The following is a 23,656-nucleotide window of genomic DNA, read 5'->3' as shown; positions in this document are numbered from 1 at the left end:
GCAAGGTGACAGATGCAGATCTGTTTCATTTTTCTGCACGTGGATTGCTAGCTCCCCTAGCACTGTTTTAAAGATGCTTTCTTTATTCCAGTATATATTTTTTGGCAGATTTGTCAAATATTAGATGTCTGTAGTTATGTGTACTCATATGTGGGTCTTCTATTTGTTCCCTTGGTCTACATGTATGCCAGTACCATATACACTGGTTCTCGTTTTATTACTCAGTAGCATACCCTAAAATTATAACTCCCCTAGCATTGTTCTTCTCACGTTTCCTTTGGCTATCCAGGGTGTTTTATGATTCCACATAAATTTCAGGATAGTTTTTTCTGTTTCTGTGAAGAATAACATGGGGATTTTGAATGGACTTGAGGATCTGAATTGAATCTGACCTAAAAGGTGTCTTCCCTGAGGACTAACTTCCATAGCACTAGAAGGTACTCTGTAAGGTTCCAAGGGAAGGAAGCAACTAATAGGCCTACATGGCTGTGAAGCCTGTCAGCCACCATAATGGTCAGCATGGCAAGACAGTCTATAAATCACAAGGACAACCAGATATTCCTAAGGGTACAGCATTGGACTTAAGGCCTGTTCAAGAGGAGAAAACCACGCCTGGTGCTGGAAACTACCTAGGGCTACGGGGGCATAAACCTTAGAAGAAAACCTATTACTACAACTCTATTAGATCAGAATAATTTTTAATTACACTCAAAATGCTCACACCCATAGCTAGATGTAGCTCTAGCTCAGGAATCACTGAAGAACAGCAGAACAATGTTAGAGCCAAAGAACAGGAAATTTGCTGTGAGACTGCGTCTCCAAGACATGACAGGGAAGCTTTACTGATGAAGACCAACAACATGGCTGCCTCAACAAGACCTCAGCACGTACAGTGCCAACAGACATTCGTGTGTTCTATCCACAGACAAGGAACTACAGGCAACCACAGAATGCTTGTTGAGAGAGGAAATCGTCTTCCACAGGAATGAACTCCCTTAATTGGTTATCTAGTACCAAGTCATCAGCCCTGAAATCATACATATACAAGTAACAATACTATGTGTGTGTTGAATGTTGTGTGTGTGTAGCAACAGCAATCACAGAAAATGAGGCCAGGAATGTGGGAGAGAACAGGGGAAGAACAGTCATGGAGGAACTGGAGGGAAGAAATGGAAGGAGAGAAATGATGCAGTTATGTTTTAATTTCAAAAAATTATCACAAAAATTTAAAGAGCTGATATAGTACAAATATCATCTTTTGCAATTCCACAATTCTTATCTTTGAAAATCTACTTTAAATATTATAATACCTAAAACACTTTGACTGACTGTAGATAGAAGGCATTTGTAGGAGATAGGCCTATTTAGTAAGAGATACCGTGACAGCTTCTAGACTGCTCAGTTGAGGATATGGGAAGAGTAGCAAGAAGATGGGCTGAGGAGAAACCCTGCAGAGCAGTATTATGACTCATAATAGCGATGAAATAATTTTATGGTTGGGGTCACCACGATATGAGGAATTGAATTTAAGGGTTGCAGCACTAGGAAGGCTGAGAACCACTGCTTTTAGAGGGTATAGCAGGACATATTCTTGCAAGGATAGAGTCATTTCTACTTAAAAATTTATCTACAGATCATGCTTTTGCTTAAGTCCATTAGAAAGTAATTATAAAACATCAGAAGTATTACAGTGATCCTAATATTCACGGCTTTGATAGGCTTATTAAAAATGCCAACTGTCAAATGGAACTGAATTGATTTCACGTGATGCAAATGGCCAATTCCCTTTTTTCCCCAATAAGCCCGCAGGTTTTGTCCTCAGAACTGTTTTTTTTTTTTTTTTCTTCTGTAAATGCTGTAGCCAGGAAGAAAACTGACAATAAAATAAGTTAAAGGCTTGTTTTCTGTGGTTTCCACTTTATTTTTGGCTTTGGAGAGACCATGATAGCCTGGCCTTACCATAAGAATTTGGACACATTCACAAATCAATTAGAAAAATAGCAAGTAAGAGATAGGTAATATCATCAACTCACACAGAGAAATACAGTAAGTTTGCTTTGATTATGGAAACAGATTACTCACCTGCGCCCACACTCTGAATATTTACCAATATTTTTTAATATTAAGGCAGCTGTTAGTCGGATGTGTTTAGTTATTGGTCCCTCTTTTTCATCCTTAAAAAGAATGGAGAATATAAAAAAAAAAGAATAAAGATCTAAATCCACAGGGCCACACCTTTACAGACAAGGGTTTCAAGGAGCACTTACTGTAAAGTCCCGGAAGACAAGGTTCCTTGAGCCTCTCCTAAGAGCCATGAGTGCGGCGCTGGGGTGACTGGCAATGGCCTTCTGTGCTCTAGGAGCTGAGCCTGTGCCCCCTATAGCTGGCTGCCTAAATTGATCAGACAGACAATGTTAACTGCACAGACAGACAACTGTGACCGCCCCCTTGCCAGGCCACACAAACAGGTCTCTGTTTTAGGGCTTGAATTTTCTAGCCTGTCCCTTTCTTTACAGGATTTTACTACGTGCTCGACCTGGCCTTGAATATTCCATGTCCCTGCCTGAGGCAATACAGGAAGCAGCACTACACACTGTGCAGTCCATCAGTGTCAGAGCAAACCACAGATGTGCTGCACAGTCCACCTCTAGGTTCCTATCCCGGGTAGGGAGGCAGTATCAGTAACTTAACACAGCACCAAAGTTGTAAAGCTCTCATCTTTGAAAGTACTGTGAAGCTGTGTATTAGGGAGGAAACATCTGCAATTTGAGATTACAAAAGAGGGTGCCCTGTGGATCACAACCTGTTTTAAGGACTGTATTCACATATGGTGCTTTCTTAACAGTCTGACTTTCAACCACTTCTTGTCCACTATTTTTATTAAAGACATAGTTTCTTTGTGCTGTTCTCGTGTTTTGCCTAGCTGTCTAATTTTTCAGTGCCCTGACCACTGCAGTGACTGCTTGTTCTTTATGCCCGATAGTAAGGAAACTAATTTTCTTTACTTGGTAGAAGATTTTTGATTTGCCACTTGTCCTGGTTCATCTTGTTTTAATCCTGCAAGCAGAGCATCCTTTGAACAGTGCTTATCCTTAAGGAGAAAAGAAAAAAATACGTTATAACCTTTAATGTAACCAGATGAATTACTAAGCAAACAGCACCAAGAAAGTCTACCTGTAAGTGGGTGATAAAAGAAAACCTCTGCCGCTGGAAAGGCTCACAACCTTCCCAAAGACACTGCCCTGGGTAGACGTCTTTCCCTCCATGTTCAGTAGCTGCATGGTAGAACACCTGTGAGGGTGTCTGAAACCACCTAGGAAAAGAGAAGGCAAAAATATCTGACACTCAGATAAATTCTTTAAATCATGTTGATATAATAGATTTTAAAAAATTCTTAAGAAATCTTGGCTACAGTTTTTAAAAAAAGATTTTAATTTTGATCATGTGTAGCTTGTGTGCACACGCACATCTGTGCAGGCACCTGCAGTGTCCAGCAGAGGGCACTGGATTTTATGTTTGCCTATTACGTAACCGTGTTTATGTTTGAATAAATTAAAAAGTATTTTTAAAGACTGACTTAATTGACTGTGTATAAATATTTTGCTTGTACACATGTATATGTGTTGTCTGTGTCCTTGATGCCCCCAGAGGTTAGAAGAGGGTGTTGGATCCCCTGGAACTGGAGTTACAGATGGTTGTGAGCTGCCATGTGGGAGCTGGGAAGAGAACCTAGGTCTCTTTTTTTAATGCTGAGCTATCTTTCTAGCCCCGAATCAATTTTTAATACATATATCCAGCATCTCAAATTAATATCAGTTCAGGATATTTAAAAACAGATTTAAAGAAGAATGTAATTACTGAATTAGAGAAGACAATCTTAGTTCTCCAAATAACATCTCACGCAGATGAAACAAACACAACTGGACTGCTGTTACAAGGGATATTCTTATGTTCAAATTTCACGGAGAGTCTATTACGTTACTGTCTGAAAACAGTTTTTGGGCTGTATCATGATGTTTTGATTAATGACAGATGGCATACATGACTGCATACATGACTTATAAAAGTATGATGAGACTAAAAACTTCCTATCTCCCTAAGTGACACTGAAGCCAACTGGTCCAGAAGTTGGTATAAACCAATAAATAGTCAGCCACACAAAGGACAATAGTTAATGCATAAAATAAGACACTTGATAATGATAACATATGTAATTGCTTTATCTATTATAATTTTTTCTTTTACTTAAGAGTTTTCTTGTGTAGCAGATATAGGCTTTTATAAATACAGGCTCCATGATGCCTGTATGATGAAGAATAACCTAAGTCCCCATGTCTCAGAATGTATCTTGGTTAAGGGATGCTGTTAATATATACTCTAAATGGAAATATGTACTACTAGTGACTTATCAGAAGGACTGAAGTCTTAACCACTTTGCAGAACATAACATTAAACATCTCTGTGACACATGAAGTTGGCAAGTTGCTAATGATGCGAAAAAATGATGGCTAATTTTGAAAATTTTGCATTGAGAACAGGTCTCACAATGTAGCCCTTGCTGCTCCAAATGGTCATCCTCCTGCCTCTACCTTTTGAGTGCTGGAGCACACACCACATGGAGGCAAATAGTGTTTCCTTGCATCTTTTTTTTTAAGCCTACAGCACTCGGTATTCCCAGGCAGTCTTCCATCCAAGTACTAACCAGGCCTGCCCCTGGTTAGCTTCCGAGATCAGATGAGATTGGGCACATTCAGGGTGGTATAGCCGTAGACCTTTACATCAATTTTAACTGCTGAGATATATACACAATTGTGTGTACATGACATTAAGATAGCATAGGTTTGTCACCCTACCCATCCAACGCCGTACTTGGCACTCCTCTCCAGGTTCTTCCCCACCCCGAGTCATGTACTTGGCTGTGGTAGTTCAGGATGAAGTTCTAGGGTATCTAGTTCTAATGCAGCCAGTCTCAATGATTGCACAGGTGTGAAAACAGTGAAGAGTCCACACTAATATGATAAATGATCTGAAGTTCAAATATAATACAGGGGAAGAGCTGGGCCTGGTGGCACCCGGAAGGCAAAACAAGGCTACTAGCAAGTTGCCGTCTTAACACACCCTCCCCTCCCAAATGGAGAGCTGATCTAGAGAATGGAGCACACGTATATGGACAATACAGATTATGCATTTTTCGGGGAAGGGAATAATCAATGACTGGTTACTGCTTGTTACCGTATCTAAAAGAACTTTCCTCACTCCTTCCTTTCTAGCAGTCACCAAGCTCACTCCTCAAATCTTAAAAGCACACTCATGTAATGAACCCAAAGATTAGAGAACAGTAAAGAAAACCAAAGTTTCCTGTGATCCAGTTCCCAGGAACACTGACACCACAGTGTATTTCCTCTGGCCTTCTCTGTACTGTCTTTTGACAAGGGTGACTGCTGCTGATTGGATGCTGGAATACTCGCCATCCCCACCATAATATGGCATCTTTATTCAAATTGTAACAGTGTTTTCTTTAGCATATTGCACTGTCTTCTGCTGAAAACTGGTAGCAGACACACATGTAAATGTGCTCCCTTTTGACAGGCTTACATGGTGACTACACTGGGCAGAAAAACATTCTCAAACATTTCACTTACTGGAAATCTAGTCTTGATATTATTTATAAGACCACCTGATGATAGATGGCTTTATCTATTTATGGTAGATAAATAGATGGGTGCGATAATCACTAGTCATTGTGTCTGGAGATATGAGTAGCCACAGAAACATCTTATACTCTCACCTCCTATTTTGCTAACTCCATTCTGTTTGAGACAGTATCTCACCACTCGGGCTGACCTTGAACAATCCCCACGTGCCACCACCCCAGCCTGTCTTACTAACTCTTAATTCTGATATAGTCTCAGGATTCCATGACGTGCCACTAAGTGATGGACTGCATCCATCACCAAGTGATTCATCAGTCAGCACTTATCAGAACTGGCCCACAGTCAATGCTGACTGAGTAGTGTGAACTTGTGAACAATGAATGTCCCAGTTTTATCTTTCTCTCCAAATGAGACACATTACTGACAGAGCTTAGTGCTTCCTCTCTCCCTCCACAGCCTCTCGGAGCTCAGCTACTGTCCCCAGGCTGTCTCTATGATTTGCTCACTGAGTTCTATATTTTCTTTGACTCTTCTATCTTACCCTTTCTACTTATCACAATGTTTAATAAGAGTATAGATGCTAGGGCCAGTGAGTAAAGCCCTTGCCATCATACCCGATGTGCATTATTTTATAGTCAAATGAGACCGCGTAACTGGCTGCTAAAAACCAGGGAGTATCAATTATCTTGGTAGAGGGTTAGGCACATTGTATTATATCCAGTTGTAAAAGTTTAAGATGAAAGGGATGAACAAGTCTAATTTCACTGTTAAAATTCCTTATTCTGAAGCTGGAGAGATGGCTCATTGGTTAAGAGGACACATTGCTATTACAGACAAGTTCAGTTCTCAGTATCCATAGTGGATGGCTTACAGTTGCCTAGCTTCAGCCCTAGGATAATCAGATGCTTCTGTCTTTGGCAGACACTTGCATTAACGTGCATAGACCCGCTAATACATAAATAATTTTCTTTAAACTACAAAAATCAAAGCAGATCTCTGCAAGCGGTATATATAGTAAGTTCTAGGCTAGTCAAGGGTATGTGGTAAAACCCAGTCTCAACTAACAAACAAAGATTTAGAGACATTAAGATACGTTTATTTGGTTTTTGTTGGTTTGCTTGTTTGTTTTTGAGACAGGGTTTCTTTGTATAATAGTCCTAGCTGTCCTGGAACTAGTTCTTGTAGGATGGCCACTAATTAAGAAAATGCTCTATAGGCTTGCCATAGACCGATCTTAGGGAGATATTTCTTGCATGAGGTTCCCTCTTCTCAGATGACTTTAGTTTGTGTTCAGTTGACATAGACTAGCCAGCACAATTGACCCCTTGTCAACCTCACACACCACATCACTGTTAAGCCACCTTTCTTTTCACATCCATCCCTAAGATCTCACATTAAAAACATTAAAAGTCCCAGTCTTTATAAATTCCATAACATTAAAAACTCAGTCCCGTTAACACATTCAGTATCTTTAAAAGTCCAATATCTCTTTTAAAAGTTCAAAATCTCTCAATTCTGGGTTTCTGAAAGAAAAAAAAAAGTTAAATACTTCTGTATTTCAAGAGGGAAGACCCTGGATACAGTACCAATCAGATCAAAGCAAAACCAAACTCCAACAGTGTAAATAATGAAATGTCCATCCAGGTTCTGGCATCCACTCACAATCTTCTGAACTCCTCCAAAGCGCTTGGGTCACTTCTCTAGCTCTGCCCTCTGCAGCACACAGTCTGTCGTCTAAGCTAGGGCAGAGTCCATTCCACTGCTGCTGGTCATCCCAAGGTACTGGAGTCTCTAAAATGCTGGGGTCTTCTGCTGCAACTGGGCTGCACTTTTACCAATAGCTTCTCATAGGCTCTCCTCATGGTGCCAAGCCTCAACTTCTCACCAATGGCTGAGTCTCCTGGCTTCTTAAGTGCCAAGCCTCAGCTGCTCTCCATGACCACTTCATGCCTTCAAACCCAGTACCATCTGGGTCACTCTTACACAGTACCAAGCTCAGCTGCCAGCACAAGGTACAGCCTTGGCCACCTCTGGAATACAGCTTCTGTGTGCTGACCCTGAGGAAACACTTCCCAGGACACTTCAGCTCAGTGATGCTGTCTTCTTCTTGGTCACTGCTAATGGTTCAGCTCCAGGTAATCAGCATCCCAGTAAAACAAAGGCTTTTCTTTAGCACTTCTAGTCTCTTGTTAATCACAGCTGAGTCTTGAGCCCCAGCTGACCAGCACCATAGACAAGATCGTCACATAAAAGGCCTGGTAGAGTCTTTGCTTCCCTCTGAAACCTCCCAAGCCAGGCCTCCATCCTCTGCCCTGCTCTCAACAGTCTTCTCGTCCAGGCTCCCACACAACAGCCCACTGAGCTCTCAACACCCAGTGGCTTTTCTAGCTCAAAGTCCCCAAGTCCTTCCACAGCCCCCCGATCCCCGCAACATGGTCAAGTCTGCCATAGCTATGCCCACTATAATGGCAGCACCTTGCTTTAGTCAGGGTTTCTACTGAGTGATAGAACAGCATGAGCAAGGCAGCTGGGTGAGGAAAGGGTTATTGCAGCTCACGCCTCCAGGTGACCGTCCGTCACTGAGAAAGTCAAATCCAGAAACTATCCACGCAGATAGACACATACATTCCTAAATATAACCAGCTCCGTCCAGATACTTTTTCTTGTATGTATGTTTTCAGAGTTGACCATTTCATATTAGAAAACCAATTGGTATGCTCGTCCCTGAGGAAAACCATTTCTCTTCCTCTCAGCATTCTTTAGCTGCCTGTGGTTATTAGTTCTGTGTAGGGTTGGGGCTTATGGGTTTTGTCCCTGTTTACCTGACACATCCACTGGTGTCGTCTATGTTCTCATGTGTGGGCATCATGTTGAGACTTTATGAGATGTAGCTCCTAATATTACAAAGAGCACAGTCTCACTACAAACTCCTGGATCCTCTGGCTTTTACTATTTTCCCACCCTCCTTTCTGCAATGTTCTGTGAGTCTTACGTGCAGGGAGCTGTATGCATATTCTGAGTGGAATAAATGAAGGATCGAAATGAATCTGAATAAAATTCCAGCATGGGTACTCACTTGGTTTCCCAGAAAGAGCTGGCACTGTGCACAACACACTGTTCTTGGGAAGTACCTCACAGCACAGAGTGCCTTCTATCTAAATGTTGCTCAGTACACACAGGCACCCGGCACATTCACATCCCCAATTTGCACCCCCACTTTATCCTAAAAAGTGGGCTTTTGAACATTGTTTTCCAGATTCGCAGAGCTGGGATTTCAAAGTAGGTATATATGTTGAACACTTAAGACTGATTTTCTCCCATAACATAACTTAATTTGCAGAAATACATTACTAGGTATAAACTAAGGCATACTTTTATATTCAGTGTCTCTGATATTGTAGTTTTTTTCATGCTTATAAAACTTCTGAAAACAAACTAGGTTTAAGAGATTAGTAATGGCTGGTAATTTTTCTGTATTCCATGCATAATTTCCCAAGGAATAAATATTAGTAAACTACAGGCTAGATTCCCAACCTAGGAAAATATATTTGTAACATTTTAAATATTTAACATTAAAACCATCTTAACCCCAATTAATTTTATGTTATATGAACCTTTTGATATTTGGTAACACAGTAATTGGGCTCTTTTGTTTGTTTTTCTTTAGACAGGGTTTCTCTGTGGCTTTGGAACCTGTCCTGGAACTAGCTGTTGTAGACCAAGCTGACCTCAAACTCACAGAGATCCGCCTGCCTCAGCCTCCTGAGTGCTGGGATTAAAGGTGTGCGCCATCAATGTCCAGTGAATAATTGGGCTCTTTGGAACTCAATGTTGAAAGAATGGAGCCTTGTTCCAAATCAGCCAGCTGGTGCACATTACTACCACAGGTAGTAACACTCCTGGTCACTATTTTCTTAGCACAGAGGTGGTGAAGGCTTGGGGAGCATACACTTCCCAAAATAATGGTGTCCATAGCAGCACTACATGGTATCAATCTTGCCCTTAGGAAGACTCATTGGCTCTAAGTATCAGTCAAATGTCATCCAGACTTCCAGTGAGTCTCGCTGGAAACAGCGAGGTTTCATGATAATGAGTGGCACTCAGCCAGTGCAGCTCAGAACTGCTGAGTTCATATCAAGCTAGTGATGAAGTTGCTATCTGTTGGAATGGAAATGACATAGTTCAGCCTCAACTCAGCCATTTCTAGGTGCTCAGAAAATACTCAGTTTTCCATCAGAAAGTCAAGAGTTCCTGCTTCATAAGCAAAACAGCTTTAAATTGAAACTTTAATTGGAATAAATGTGGGAAACTTAGCATTCCCGGTGTGAGCTTTAATGATGGAATTCTCAATATAACCACATTACAGATTATGCTTCTCTCAGGAAATACTCGATCTTTGGCAGTGAGTGGCTTCATTACTGGTTTGCAAAAGATCAAAAATGTATAATATATCTATTTTTCTGAGCACCTAGAAATGGCTGAGCTGAGGCTAAGCTAGTCATTGCCATTCCAACAGATACCTACTTCATTACTTCTGAAGCCATGGAAGACCATGCACTAGAGAACTGACCTTCAGAGGTCTTCTATTGCTTCAGAAGCCTTGTCCAAACAAAATATTAATTAAAACCACTACCCATAAAACAAGATAGAACTCTATGGTCAAACTTTTACAAACACACTTTTTACACATTTCAGTTATGAACTAACAGTCAACACTGTGCTTAATAGTAATACACAAACAAGGGTAATGGACAAGGTTATGTGAAGGAACCAAATGCATCATTTCCAACCTCACAAGATTGAAACTGACTTAAGGAGATGGGAGATGGTTGCCTAGCGGAGATGGTTGCCTAGCAAGTAGAAGGCCCTGGAATACAGAGGAGAAAGAGAAAGAGAGAGAGAGACAGACAGACAGACACACACTCACACATACACAGGGGAGTGGGGGAATGGGATGAATGGACAGAGAAGCCAAATTCTGAACACATACTTTATTTATCAGAAAGCTGCAGATCTAGGGCAAATGGCCATCATGAAAGCTAGGGAGACACATGAACAGAAGGATTGGGCATACTGTTGGAGCCAGCAATGATGGTGGCATTGACCAATAACTGACACATCCTTGCACACACACACTAAATAAATGTTTAAAAAGAGAACAGCTAAGAAAACAAAGAAACTGAAGCCCGGATATCTACAGACTAACAAAAATTAAACACTGCCTAACTCCTAGTCAGATAAAGTAAGACTGCATGCTAAAAGTCTGTTCCTTTGGTTCTTATTAGCTAACTTTTAACAAAAACTTAAAACCTGTCAAATGAAACAAACAAACATAAACAAGTGGTGCACACACTGAGTTTTCCATAAAGTGAATATACCTAACACAGAGTATCAAAATTTATCAAGCAAAAATGGATGGAGACTATATAGAGAAGCAGACATATTCAGCACCATAGGTGGGCACTTTAACACCCCACTCATAAGAAACACATCGAGCAGGTGCAAGATCGGTAAAGAAAAAACAGAACCAGCCAGCAGCATCAATCATTTCAAACTAATTAACATGTACAGAATAGCCCATCTAATGATATTCTTATCAATCTCCCATAAGACAACCATGTTAGAACACATTTAGTACCATAATACACTCCAACAAATAAAAAAAAATAGAAACACACAGCATATACTGTCAGATGACATGGAGCTAGCCTGTATGTATATAATTAACATCACAGAATCTAAAGTCACCTGAAAGATGGACTCCCAAGCACGCCTGTGGGGCTTAGCTTGATCACCATTAACGGAGGGGGGATGACCTGCCCACTGTGCTGAGTACAATTCCCCAGGTTTAAGTCCTGAACTATAGCTGTGGTTACCATGTTAGCAACTGCTTACAGCTTAGCTGCTCTGACCTCCCTGCTGGAAGGGACGGTGCCAGAACAAGCCTCTCCCTGCAGTTGCTTCTGTCAGCATATTTTATCACTGCAACAGGGAAAGAAGTTAAGATAACCTGTAAACAGCAGAACAGCTGCGAAAAACAAAACATCTGGAGAATGAAAAACACTCTTCAATATTCTGAACTAAATGAAAACATAACTTCAAAATTTGAGAAATACAGTAAAAGTAAAATTTAGGAAGATCAAAGGAAAATGAACATTTTTATCAATAAGACCTAAAATAAGATCTAAAACCGGTAAGTTAAGCATCTATTCTAAGAAACTAGAAAAAGCAAATAGAAGAAATTTAAAAAAAAAAAAAAAACATCAAAGCAAAAATAAATGAAATTGAATAAAGGAAATCAATAGGAAGAGAATAACAAAAAGTTTGTTTTGCATCTGTAGTTTGTACATATTAAAAAGCTCAATAGGGGCTGGAGAGATGGCTCAGCGGTTAAGAGCATTGCCTGCTCTTCCAAAGGTCCTGAGTTCAATTCCCAGCAACCACATGGTGGCTCACAACCATCTGTAATGAGGTCTGGTGCCCTCTTCTGGCCTTCAGGCATAAATGCAGAGAGAATATTGTATACATAGTAAATAAATAAATATTAAGAAAAAGCTCAATAAAGTTCATAAAACTCTAGCCAGCAAAAAGGGAAAAAAGGAGATATAAATCACTAATATTAGAAATGAATAACAAAGAAGGGCCAATGAGATGCCTTAGAGGGGGAAGGCTCTTGTTACCAAGCCTGATAACCCGAATTCAATGTCCCAAACCCACATGATAGAGAAAATTGACTTTTGTTAAGGTGACTTCTCACCTTCACACTCATTTCATGTAATGTGTGTAAGTGTGCATACACACAAATAAACGTATTAAGTTAAAGAGTGCAACATAGGGTATTATATTTCTATGCTCACAAATGACAAATAGCTATCTTTGAAATAATCTTCCACAACTCACAACAGAAGAAACAAGTGGCCTGAATAGGCCTATAATTACTAGAGAAATTGAATCAATAACCTGCAAAGCAAAAAGAATCAGGTCAAGATGGTTTCACAAGTAGATTCTACCTAACATTTAAGAAAGAAATACCCCATCCCCATGGGCTCTAATAATGTCTGGCATAACTAAATATGCCCACTGATGCAAGTGTGGCATGGATATAATAGTACCAACCATCCACTTTCTGCCTGAATTAAAGTTTTGCACCACAAGATGAAACCTATACTGGTACCATTGTTGGCTAAGAACCTGTGGCTAGACATAGGCACTAGAGGGGAAACTATTACTATTGGACATAGTAATAACTGATTCCTAAATATCTTCTCACTGTGCCCACAGATCAGAGCATCTTTCAGCCCTCATCAGAGAAGTTCCTATTTGGAGATTAACATGGAGACTCACAACTGGTCAAGGTAGAGAACAAGAGGCTACGGAATGACCAGTTCTAACTGGGACATCACATCCCTTTCTCCAAGGCTCATGAACCATTGCAGAAGAAGGGGCGAAGAGAGTCTTCAGCATCAGAGGTGACCACAAGAAAACAGCATCCTCCAGACACAACAGGGTAGCTGGACATATGTACTAACAGTAACGGTGACAGCATACAGAAGCCCCATCTAAGTCTCAAGCAAGACCAAATCTCAGCATGGAAAGAGGAGGTACTCATGAAGTTCTACCCCAGCTGAGGAACTGCTGGCACTCAATACCTGCTGGGAGACGAAGAGCCAGTTTTCTTTAAAAACGTTGCTTCCAGGAGGCTGCAGAGATGGTTCAGTGGCTAAAGCCTTACTTGCTTTTAGAAGACTAGAGTTTGATTCCTTGCACCCACACGGGCTCACAGCTGTCCTTAACTCCATCCAGTTCCAGTGGTCACTCTGGGCACTAGCATGCATGTGGCAGACATGTCAAACATGCAGGTAGTAAAACACTCAAACATATTTGAGAAATTAAAAAAGAACGTTCTCTCTGGTAAGCTGACCACACTCCATTGGAATGTCAAATGTCGAAGATCAAATATATGGGCAACATAAATTGGATTTGATGGTTGGGGAGAAAAAAAGAGGAGACAAAGGTTGTATGAGCTGGAAAAGGAAGAGTGGACTTGATAAAAACATAGTATGCAGAATTCTCAAAGAACTAAACAAGCAATAACCCACAAAGAAATGGTACCACTATCCTATACAGAGACCGTAAATGGAAGGATGTACACTATATATCAAGCAAATGAAGAGAACACAAGCATGTATACTCTTTCATCTTGTTGCTGATACATGGTGCTATAATGGTGACTTATCCATGCTGCTGAGAGAGGCACACCAAACTGGGTTAGAGGGACAACAGAGAAGAGTGCTGCTGACACACAGATCAAATGCAGACTCAAAGCCACTTCTCTTTCTATAAGGGGAGGCGAGCACACAGATAGTGATATTTCACCTGGAAATAATAGGCAATATCAGTGAATCAGTGAACTAATTGAGCTTAATTCTAAATACAGTGGGAAAAGTACTCTTTTTTTTTTTTTTTTTTTTGGTTTTTTCGAGACAGGGTTTCCCTGTAGTTTCTAGAGCCTGTCCTGGAACTAGCTCTTGTAGACCAGGCTGGCCTCGAACTCAGAGATCTGCCTGCCTCTGCCTCCCGAGTGCTGGGATTAAAGGCATGCGCCACCACCGCCCGGCTAGTACTCATATTTTTGATAAAATATTATTTAAAAATTCTGAACTAACAACTTAGTGGACAACGGCTGTGACAGATAATTTTTCATTTAGAACAGAACCTGAATTTGAAAAACAAAAGTTCTTCTCTTATCCTGTGCTCTTGGTACCCTAAGCTCCTCACAGTCTCCCGGAGAACAACACTTCATATTCATCACAGGAAAAATCCATCAAGATGAAGTCTCAATCCTAAACATCTACAACCCAAATTCAAGAGCACCCCTATATGTAAAAGAAACACAAAGTTTAAATTGCACATCAAACCTCACACACTAGTAGTTGGGAACTTCAACACCCCACTATCTACAATGGACAGATCAACCAGACAGAAACCTAACAGAGAAATAAGAGAACAGATGTCATGACTCAAATCGACTTGATAGACATTTATAGAACACTGCACCCAAACACAAAAGAATATTACCTTCTTCTCAGCACCTCAAGGAACTTTCTCTAAAATTGACCACATATTTGGTAACAAAGCAAACCTCAACACATAAAAAAAAATTGGAATAACCCCCCTGTATCTTATTGTATCACCATGATTTAAAGTTAGAATTCAACACCAACACTAATTTTAGAAAACTTACAAACTCAAGGAAATTGAACAGAGTGCTCAACTGAATCACCCCTGGGTCAAGGAAGAAATAAAGAAATTAAAGACTTCCTAGAATTCAAGGAAAATGAATGCACAACATACCCCAATCTATGAAACACTATGAAAGCAGTGCTAAGAGGAAAGTTCATAGCACTAAGTGCCTACCTAAAGAAAGTGGAGAAATCTCATGCTAGTGACTTAAGATCACACTGAAATCTCTAGAGCAAAAAGAGAAGACTCACCAGCTAGAGCAGATGACAAGAAATAATCAAACTGAGGGCTGAAATCAATAAGATAGAAACAGAAAATAATACAAAAAAAAAATCAATGAAACAGAGCTGGTTCTTTGAGAAAAATCAACATGGTAGACAAACCCTTATCCAAACTAACCAAAAAGCAGAGAGACTACCCAAATTAACAAAATCAGAAATTAAAAGGGGAAAATAACAACAGACACTGAGGAAATCTAGAGAATCATTAAGTAGGTCATACTTTGAAAACCCGTATTCCACAAAATTGGAAAATCTAAAAGAAATGAACAAATTTTCTGGATAGGTGCCACATAACAAATTTAAAGCAAGACCAGATGGACAATTTAAATAGACCTATAACATGTAAGGAAATAAAAGCAGTCATCAATAGCCTCCCTACCCCCCCCCCCAAAACAACAACAACAACAACAAAAAAGGCCCAGACATCAATGGTTTTTATGCAGAATTCTACCAGAACCTTCCTCAAAGAAGAGCTAATACCAATACTCCTCAATCCACGAAAACAAAGGAACGAACGTTGCCAAAGTCTTCTCATGGGGCTACAGCTACCCTGATACTGAAAATTCAAATACAAAGACTCAACCAAGAAAGAGAATTACAGACCAATCTCCCTCATGAACATTGATGCAAAATACTCAATAAAATACTGGCAAACCAAACCCAAGACTTAAACATCAAACAAACAAACAAACAAACAAACAAACCATCCACCATGATCAAGTTGGCTTCATTACACAGCACAGAAAAATATATCAAAGGAATCTACCATATAAATAAACTGAAAGAAAAAAAACACATGATCATCTCATTAGATGCTGAAGAAGCCTTTGACAAAATACAACATCCTTTCATGATAAAGGTCTTGGAGAGATCAGGGATACCAGGAACATACCTAAAGATAATACAGGCAATATACAGCAAGCCAACAGACAACATCAAATTAAATGGAGAGAAATTCAAAGCGATTCCAATAAAATCTGGAACAAGACAAGGCTGTCCACTTTCTCCATACCTATTCAACATAGTACTCGAAGTTCTTACTGGAGCAATAAGACAACAAAAGGAGATCAAGGGGATACAGACTGGAAAGGAAGAAGTCAATCTTTTGCAGTTTGCAGATGATATGATAGTATACATAAGTGAGCCCAAAAATTCTATGAGGGAACTCCTACAACTGATAAACAGCTTCAGTAATGCAGCAGGATACAAGATCAACTCAAAAAAAAAAAAAAATCAGTAGCCCTCCTAAACCTACTCTTAAATTCTTAAAAAAAAAAAGTACAGAAACAGCTTTAACAGACTACCTACCTACTTTGTCAGCTATTCTTTACCAGAGAACACAGAAAAAGAAAACAAAAATTCATAATAAATAGATATCAAGTAGACACTAGTGAACAAAGTGTCAAATTAGCTTACAACATAAGCTAAAATAATAACAACACCAATAGTAATAACAATGAAAGCAGGTTCTGAAGGTGGCAGATCCCTTGTTTAACAAGCACAAGGCTCCAAGTCCCACCTCTATAACAGCAAAAAGAGACAGACAAAGAAATATGGTGAGTTTCACTGACTTAAAGAAGCAGATGATCTGAAGAGTTTCTCTGGGACTTATCTCATGATCGAGTACACATACATACAGAAGTAAAAACAATTCTTACCCTTACTAACATGATGAATTTGTGTTTTATTTTTTTCATTGAAAAGAAAACAAACAACAACAACAAAAACCACTGGTCAGGACACATTAAATTGATATTATGCACCACTGCTGGGTTGAGATTTACGTTTCATAAGCACTGGTTTTGGATGCTATTAATAATCCCCAGGCTATGGAGATAGTTAGCTCATGATCTTATGAAATTAACTAAACACAATTATCTTTAATAAATAAAAAGAGCTAATAAAAAAATTTAAGCTATGAAAATGGAATCTTGGCTGAGCAGCAGTGGGGCATGCCTTTAATCCCAACACTCAGGAGGGAGAGGCAAGTGGATCTCTGTGTTTGAAGCCAGCCTGTTCTACAAGAACTAATTCCAGGACAGGCTCCAAAGCTACAGTGAAACCCTGTTTCGAAAAACCAAAAACTGACAAATAACAACAATAAAAATGTAATCTCTATTCTCTATGAAATGAAAACTACTTTGCCTATTAAAGTAAGTGCCCAATGCTTAAAGTTCTCAAATTACTCACTCAAGGCAAAGTGTCTTGGCTCAGCTCTTCTAATGGAAAGAAACAATTTTAGCCAGCATCTTAAGGTTTCTTTCAAGTTTAAGTATAGGCCTCCTTGGGTGGGAAGGAGCACCTTCTACCACTGAGCCATCCTCAGCAGCTGTGCTGCGTCTGCACTGATGCTTGTCAGCTGCACACTCAGCAGTCCAGGACAAACAAGCCTTACTACGCAGCATCACCGCTACACTTGAATCTGAGACCCAACGTCAAGGTGCCCTCCCATTTTTATTTTAGATTAAAGTTATGATTGAAGATTAAAAAAAAAAAAAAGAATGCTTTAACTAAGTTCCAGCTCTTTCTCAGCACATGCAAAGACCGACCTTCCAAACCCAGCACCACTAAAGGAACAGAGGGAGTTCAGTTCTGGGGCTAGAAGATGGCTCAGTGAGAGAAAGTGCTTGCTGCACAAAGGCAAGAAGATCTGAAACATCACCACTCAAGAGTGCCCACACATGTGGATCTGAAGGGCTTTCTGGCCAGAGTAACCAACATGGTGAGCTCCTGGTTCACACATATGTACCATGCATGTACTGTTTGTATACTGTGTATACATGCAAATACACATGCACGCACACACACAAGCACATACACATACACATGCAGACACACACACAAGCACATATAGACACACACACACACAAAGTAAGTTCAGTTCTATTTGCTGTTAATATTTGTCACTAAATGTGAAATGGTACGACTTCAAATGATTTTCAAAATTAAAGACAAAATTCATTTTCTAAATCATATTACTTCTAAGCTTTTCCAGAAAATTTACATTTGTTACTATGTTACTTTACAAAACACATAATCAGCCCAGCGGTGGTGACACGTGCCTTTAACCTCAGTACTCAGGAGGCAGAAGCAAGAGGATCTCTGTGATTTTAAGGCCAGTCTGATATAAAGAGTAAGTTCCTGGACAGGCTCTAAAGCCACAGAAACTCTGTCTTGGAAAAACAAACAAACAAACAAACAAACAAACAAACACGAAAACCAAATCAAACGAAACCAAAAACACATAATCAAATTTGGTTTTTCTTTTCTTTTTTTATTTTTGTTTTTCAAGACAGGGTTTCTCTGTAGCTTTGGTTCCTGTCCTGGAACTAGCTCTTGTAGACCAGGCTGGCCTCGAACTCACAGAGATCCGCCTGCTTCTGCCTCCCAAATGCTGGGATTAAAGACAACCACCGCCCAGCTGGTTTTTCTTTTCTTTGAGATCGATCTTACAATGAACATAGGCTGGCCTCAAAACTATGGTAATCCTATTGCCTCAGCCCCCTAAGTGCTGGGATTACAAGTACTAATGACTAAACACTTCGGTCTATAATGGCTTTTTTTCCCCCAAAATGAGATAGGGTTTTATTAGGCAGCCTTGGTTGACCTGGAACTTGCTATGTAGAACATGTTGGCATCAAACTCAAGACATTCATCTGTTTCTGCTTTCTGAGTGCTAAAATTAAAAGTTGTACCACTATGCCTGGCTTAAAATCAGGTTATTAACTCATTTTTTCCCGAAATTAATGCTCAGACACATTTCTTACTAGCATTGAACAGCAGAGTTCTTCTGACCACTGACACACATCTTTGAGCTGAAGAATGCCACTTGTTCCGTCTAAGTGTAATTAGCACCACAAAAGACTTTTCATTAAAAGTTATTGATTTCAGAAAAAGAAATTATAAACTATATAAGATAGGAATGTAAATATGAAAGCACTCTAAAACAAATAACACTTTTGTATAAATACAAATAAAACAGTCATTTACTTTTTACAAGACTGCCATAGACACATGAAGTTCTGCCCAGGTTTTCTCACGGGATCTGCATGCTGACTGGATGCACTGAGTGGAGAAGGCTGAGAACTGTTAGGCTGGCCCTGCACTTGTACAGCTGCTGAAGGTGGCAGAGGAGTGTTCTGTAGAAAAGGACAAACACAGTTTGTGACTTGACACTGGAAAACAGCATTTTATAGTCTATAAGTTCATTAACAACAGTTACGCATTTGGACCATAAAATTTACATTTTGTAATTTTAAGTTATTGATTATATTTTAAAAAATAATTTTTATAAAAAAATTAAGAAGTATGCTTCTTTAAAATATGGAACCAAAGAAGAAAGGTTATACATTATGTTATTTCTTGACATCTGTGGGGGCTTGGCTCCAGAATCCTCATGGATATCAAGATCTGTGTACATTTATGTAAAGGGCAAAGTAGTCGTATATAAATGTGCATGTTTTTCTTTATACAGATTAAGTCATTCCTAAATTATATACAATAATTCAAACAATGTAATACATAAATGCAAATAGTTGCTGCACTGTATTGTGCAGGGTATAATAACAAGAAAAAAAAGCACACGTTCAGTAAAGAATCAGAATTTTTCTGATAGTTTTGATTCAAGTTAATTTCATTCATGGATGTGGAACGGACAGACACAGACAACAGACTACATCACTCAGATTAAGACTATTAATTAAGAAGAAGCAACTAAATATAGTTTTAAATGAAAATGAAGCCATTTGATTTAATTGTGCCCTTCAAGAATAGATCAGATGTAAATTAATGCTTTGAATAATTCTTGTCTTTTAGATTTCATCAGTGATATAATATGAATCAAAGCAAACTTCAGATCTGAGTTAACAGTGATGAATATAACCATGTAAGGAGAGTATCAGAAATATTAAATAATTAGCAGAAAAGTGGCTACTAATTTAATCTTTGCTATTCAGTTACAGTTTGCACTGGTGCAGTTTTGGGGATCTAACCAGGGCTTTTCCCATGCTAGGCAAGTGCACTACCACTGACTTACAACCATAATTCTTAGTTACGATGCTCAGGCTGGCTGGCCTTGAATCTGCCATGTAGACCAGAATGGCTTATAACACAATCTTTCTGGCACCACCTCACAGATGCTGAATCAGAGATGCAGTCCACCATGCCAGGCAGGGACAGCTTTGATGGTAACACTGGCATAAAGTAGACATACAGTTTTCTAAATACAACCTTTGTTATATTCTATACCATATGTCTTTGTCTTTAAAAAACATTAAAGTATCTTTTAAAAAAATTAACTCATACATTTTTTTAAATACCTTAAATCATGTAAAATTTCTTATAGAAACACTAGCATATCCTTTTCAAGAATTGTTTAAAAGTGTAGTAGAATACAGAATATATTTGTTCATTTATTGGTAGGTAACATCAGCACAGAATGGCAAATACTGAAAGTACTGGGTCCTAAGATTAAAATCCACAGTTCTTTTTCTGAGCCCAAACAAAAACATATAAGGCTATAATAGTATAAAATACAAATAAAGTAGAAAATAAAATGCTCAATACTTGGCAGAAATGCAAATAGGATTTGAGTTCTTGGCCTAGCTGAAGCTGTAGCTCAGGGGGCAGAGTGCTTGCCTAGCCTGTAGTCCTGGGGTTGATGTCTCACACAGGAAGCCAAGTGTGGTAGTTTGCTACCCTGCAATGCTAGGGAGCTAATCCAGGGTCTTCCCCATGCTAGCAAGTATTCTACCACTGGATTACATGTCTGTATTTCTAGCACCTAGGAGTAGAAGCCTGTGATCCGACGTTCTAGGTCACACACAGCTATGAGCTCCAGACCAGCACGGGATATACAAGAACTTGTCCTTAACACCAAGGAAAAAAAGCAAACAAACAGAAACAGCAAGGAAACAAACAGAAATGTTGTATTCTAAGCTCTAGGAGGAGGAAGCCTACTCTGGGAAGACAGCTCAAGTTGCTCTGGAATGGTTAGCATCTCTGAAATGTAGGAATGAGAGAATCAAAGTATGCACAACCAGAGTGCCTCAGACACCAAGGAAAGGGACCTTCCAGCTCCACGGGTCAGGACTCAGTTGTTCAATTTGCTTTTGAAGGGATTTCACTCTTTTGTACGTGCGAGCCTGTGTGCAGACCTAAGGCAGAGGACAATGTTAGGAATCAGTTCTCTTTACTACCATGTGCTTCAGAGATGGTTTTGTGTGCTGAGCCATCTTGTCAGTCCTCAACCCCAGTGTGTCCTTTTCCAACAGCTTATGTGACCTGGGCAATCTTGTTACCTTCATTGATCCTTGATTTTTTTTTTTCTTTTTTAAGTATAGTTAATACATTCTGACTGATTTTAAACCATGCACAGAACACCTAGATTTTCATTCCATGACAACTGTCACCATTACCATTATAATAAAGAAACCCAGAAGGGAAACGGGCTTTAAGTTCAGAGGGTAAGATGAACCTACTCCAGATGTCTCTGAATGGGTTAATACTCCACATACAGATCAGCAACAGTGGGGAGAAAGACCACAAATGGAGCATGTGAAGTGCCAAACAGTTTCTTTCCTTAAAACAAGAGCACTGAACAGAAAATTATGAATTCAATAATTGAAAAATAAAAGGACCAGTTCTAGCCAAGCATAAATCTAAAGAACGAGAAATTACAGCACACTGAAATTTTACTTAAAGGAGGCATCTGTCAAGGTTAATGAACTTTCCTGATTTAGTCACTACTGCCATTTCAATTGTGAGTCTTACTGACCATCCTGCCCAATGTGTGTATAAAGGCTTACTGACTTTCACAAATGCCAAAAGACTTTTTTTGATGGTTATGAAAGTCTTACTGGGTCACAGAAAACAGAAACAAGTAACATCGTGTGAGATTCTACTCCCAAATGTTAACAAGGGATATGGCAAGGATGACTGAAGGTAGTCTAAGTTGTGAATTAAAAATGAATAAAAATATATTAGTCAAATGTAGTGTGTAGAACATTTTACCATCCTCATTCAAACAAACAAACAACACAGACACAAAGGCACAGACAGACAGACAGACAGAAAGACAGACAGAAAGACACGCACACACACACTCATACTTTAAAAGACAACTAGGGAAGAAAACCTGGAATATGAACTGGTGAAGGGAATGTAAAGGAACCATTACATCCGTTAAGTAAAATTTGGTATTACAGTGCATGCATCCATTTAAAAGAAATAAAAATTGAAATGTAGTGAAATGAAATGTTTGTATTTGTTTTGGAGGAGAGGGGAGGGCATAAGGGAACAGAGGAATCCAAAACAACAAAATGTGACTAATATCTGTAGATGGCTGGTTCTGTCACTGGAGAACATATACATATACATATATATTTTTAAATACTCCAGTACATTAATGTATTAAGAATTAGGTTTTGGGAGCTGGAGAGATGCTCTTCAGGACACTAGGGTTCAATTCCCAGCACCCACATGGAGGCTTCATAACCATTCCAACCCCAGCTCCAGCTCAACCAATGCTCTTTTCTGGCTTTCCCCGGCACCAGGCATGCTTATGGCACACAGACACACATACAGGCAAAACACCCACATTCATAAGATAAATAATAACTAAAGACCTTTTGTACAAGAATGCAAAGCTGGCCTCCTGTCCCTCGGCATGGTTTCTGACTGCAGAAGGCTAGCCACAGCCAGAACTCAGACAAAGACACAGAAAGCTACAAGAAGGATTTCAATGTATCTGAGCCAGAGGCATATTGTGTTATCATTTGTTACTGAAAAGAACTAGGGTTTTTTTCCAAATTAACAGGACAGGCTCTAAAGCTGCAGAGAAACCCTGTCTCGGGGAGAAAAAAAAAAAAGAGAAAAAAAAAAAAAAAAAAAAAAAAAAAAAAAAAAAAAAAAAAAAAAAAAAAAAAACAATGTGAAAAAGGCTTAATTGAACAAGCAAATAGCAAAATTAATATAATGCAAGAGATGTAAAAAATTGTTTTGTTTTGTGATAGAAAATTAACAAAAATGTTCACAAATATGGCAGATTTAATTTCTGGAAACAATACTATTCATTTTGTTAAACTATGACCTTGTTTCCTTTTATTGTCTGTTCAAGAACAAATTACGGCTAAAAATTCTACATACCACTGATAATACTTTGATATGACATTCTTGGATCTCTTTTTAATATTAGTAGTAAAAACCTTTGAGTAACATCTAACCTGAGTTATAATGGAGAGGAGTCTGGCGGCCAGGAACTGGATGGTGACAAAGCTGTAGCAGGCCACTTCAAAGGCTTCAGAGAATGAGAGCTGCACAGACTGTGAGTGTGTGCCCGCACTTAGTCTGGATGCGTAGCTCTTCCACGGCAGAATTGGGAGAAAGAGCCATCACTGGGAAGATGCTTTCTCTCCGTGTGTGTGAGGATGAGGACTCTACACTAGCTAACTTTCTTGTGGCTGTACTAATTCCCCATTT

The 23,656-nt window shown here is 39.3% G+C and overlaps 1 protein-coding gene and 1 pseudogene across 2 annotated transcripts in view; both read right to left on the bottom strand.

The window, feature by feature from the left end:
- The window catches only part of Arid2 (AT-rich interaction domain 2), a 133,600-nt gene that overhangs the window by 10,542 nt on the left and 99,402 nt on the right, over positions 1 to 23,656 (bottom strand). For both annotated transcript variants that reach the window (XM_038341182.1, XM_038341183.1), the window contains exons 16-20: positions 19,169 to 19,317; positions 3,175 to 3,313; positions 3,006 to 3,091; positions 2,268 to 2,391; positions 2,083 to 2,174 (exon numbers count right to left, since the gene is read on the bottom strand). In XM_038341182.1, coding sequence (XP_038197110.1) covers positions 2,083 to 2,174; positions 2,268 to 2,391; positions 3,006 to 3,091; positions 3,175 to 3,313; positions 19,169 to 19,317 — 590 coding nt within the window. The remainder of the gene's footprint in view (positions 1 to 2,082; positions 2,175 to 2,267; positions 2,392 to 3,005; positions 3,092 to 3,174; positions 3,314 to 19,168; positions 19,318 to 23,656) is intronic.
- Positions 4,654 to 4,772, bottom strand: LOC119824078 (annotated as a pseudogene).

This window comes from Arvicola amphibius, chromosome 9 (genome assembly GCF_903992535.2).
Source record: "Arvicola amphibius chromosome 9, mArvAmp1.2, whole genome shotgun sequence".
NCBI classification, from domain to species: domain Eukaryota; kingdom Metazoa; phylum Chordata; class Mammalia; order Rodentia; family Cricetidae; genus Arvicola; species Arvicola amphibius.
Note: the sequence above shows the minus strand (reverse complement) of the source record. Positions and strands in the feature narration are given on the sequence as shown.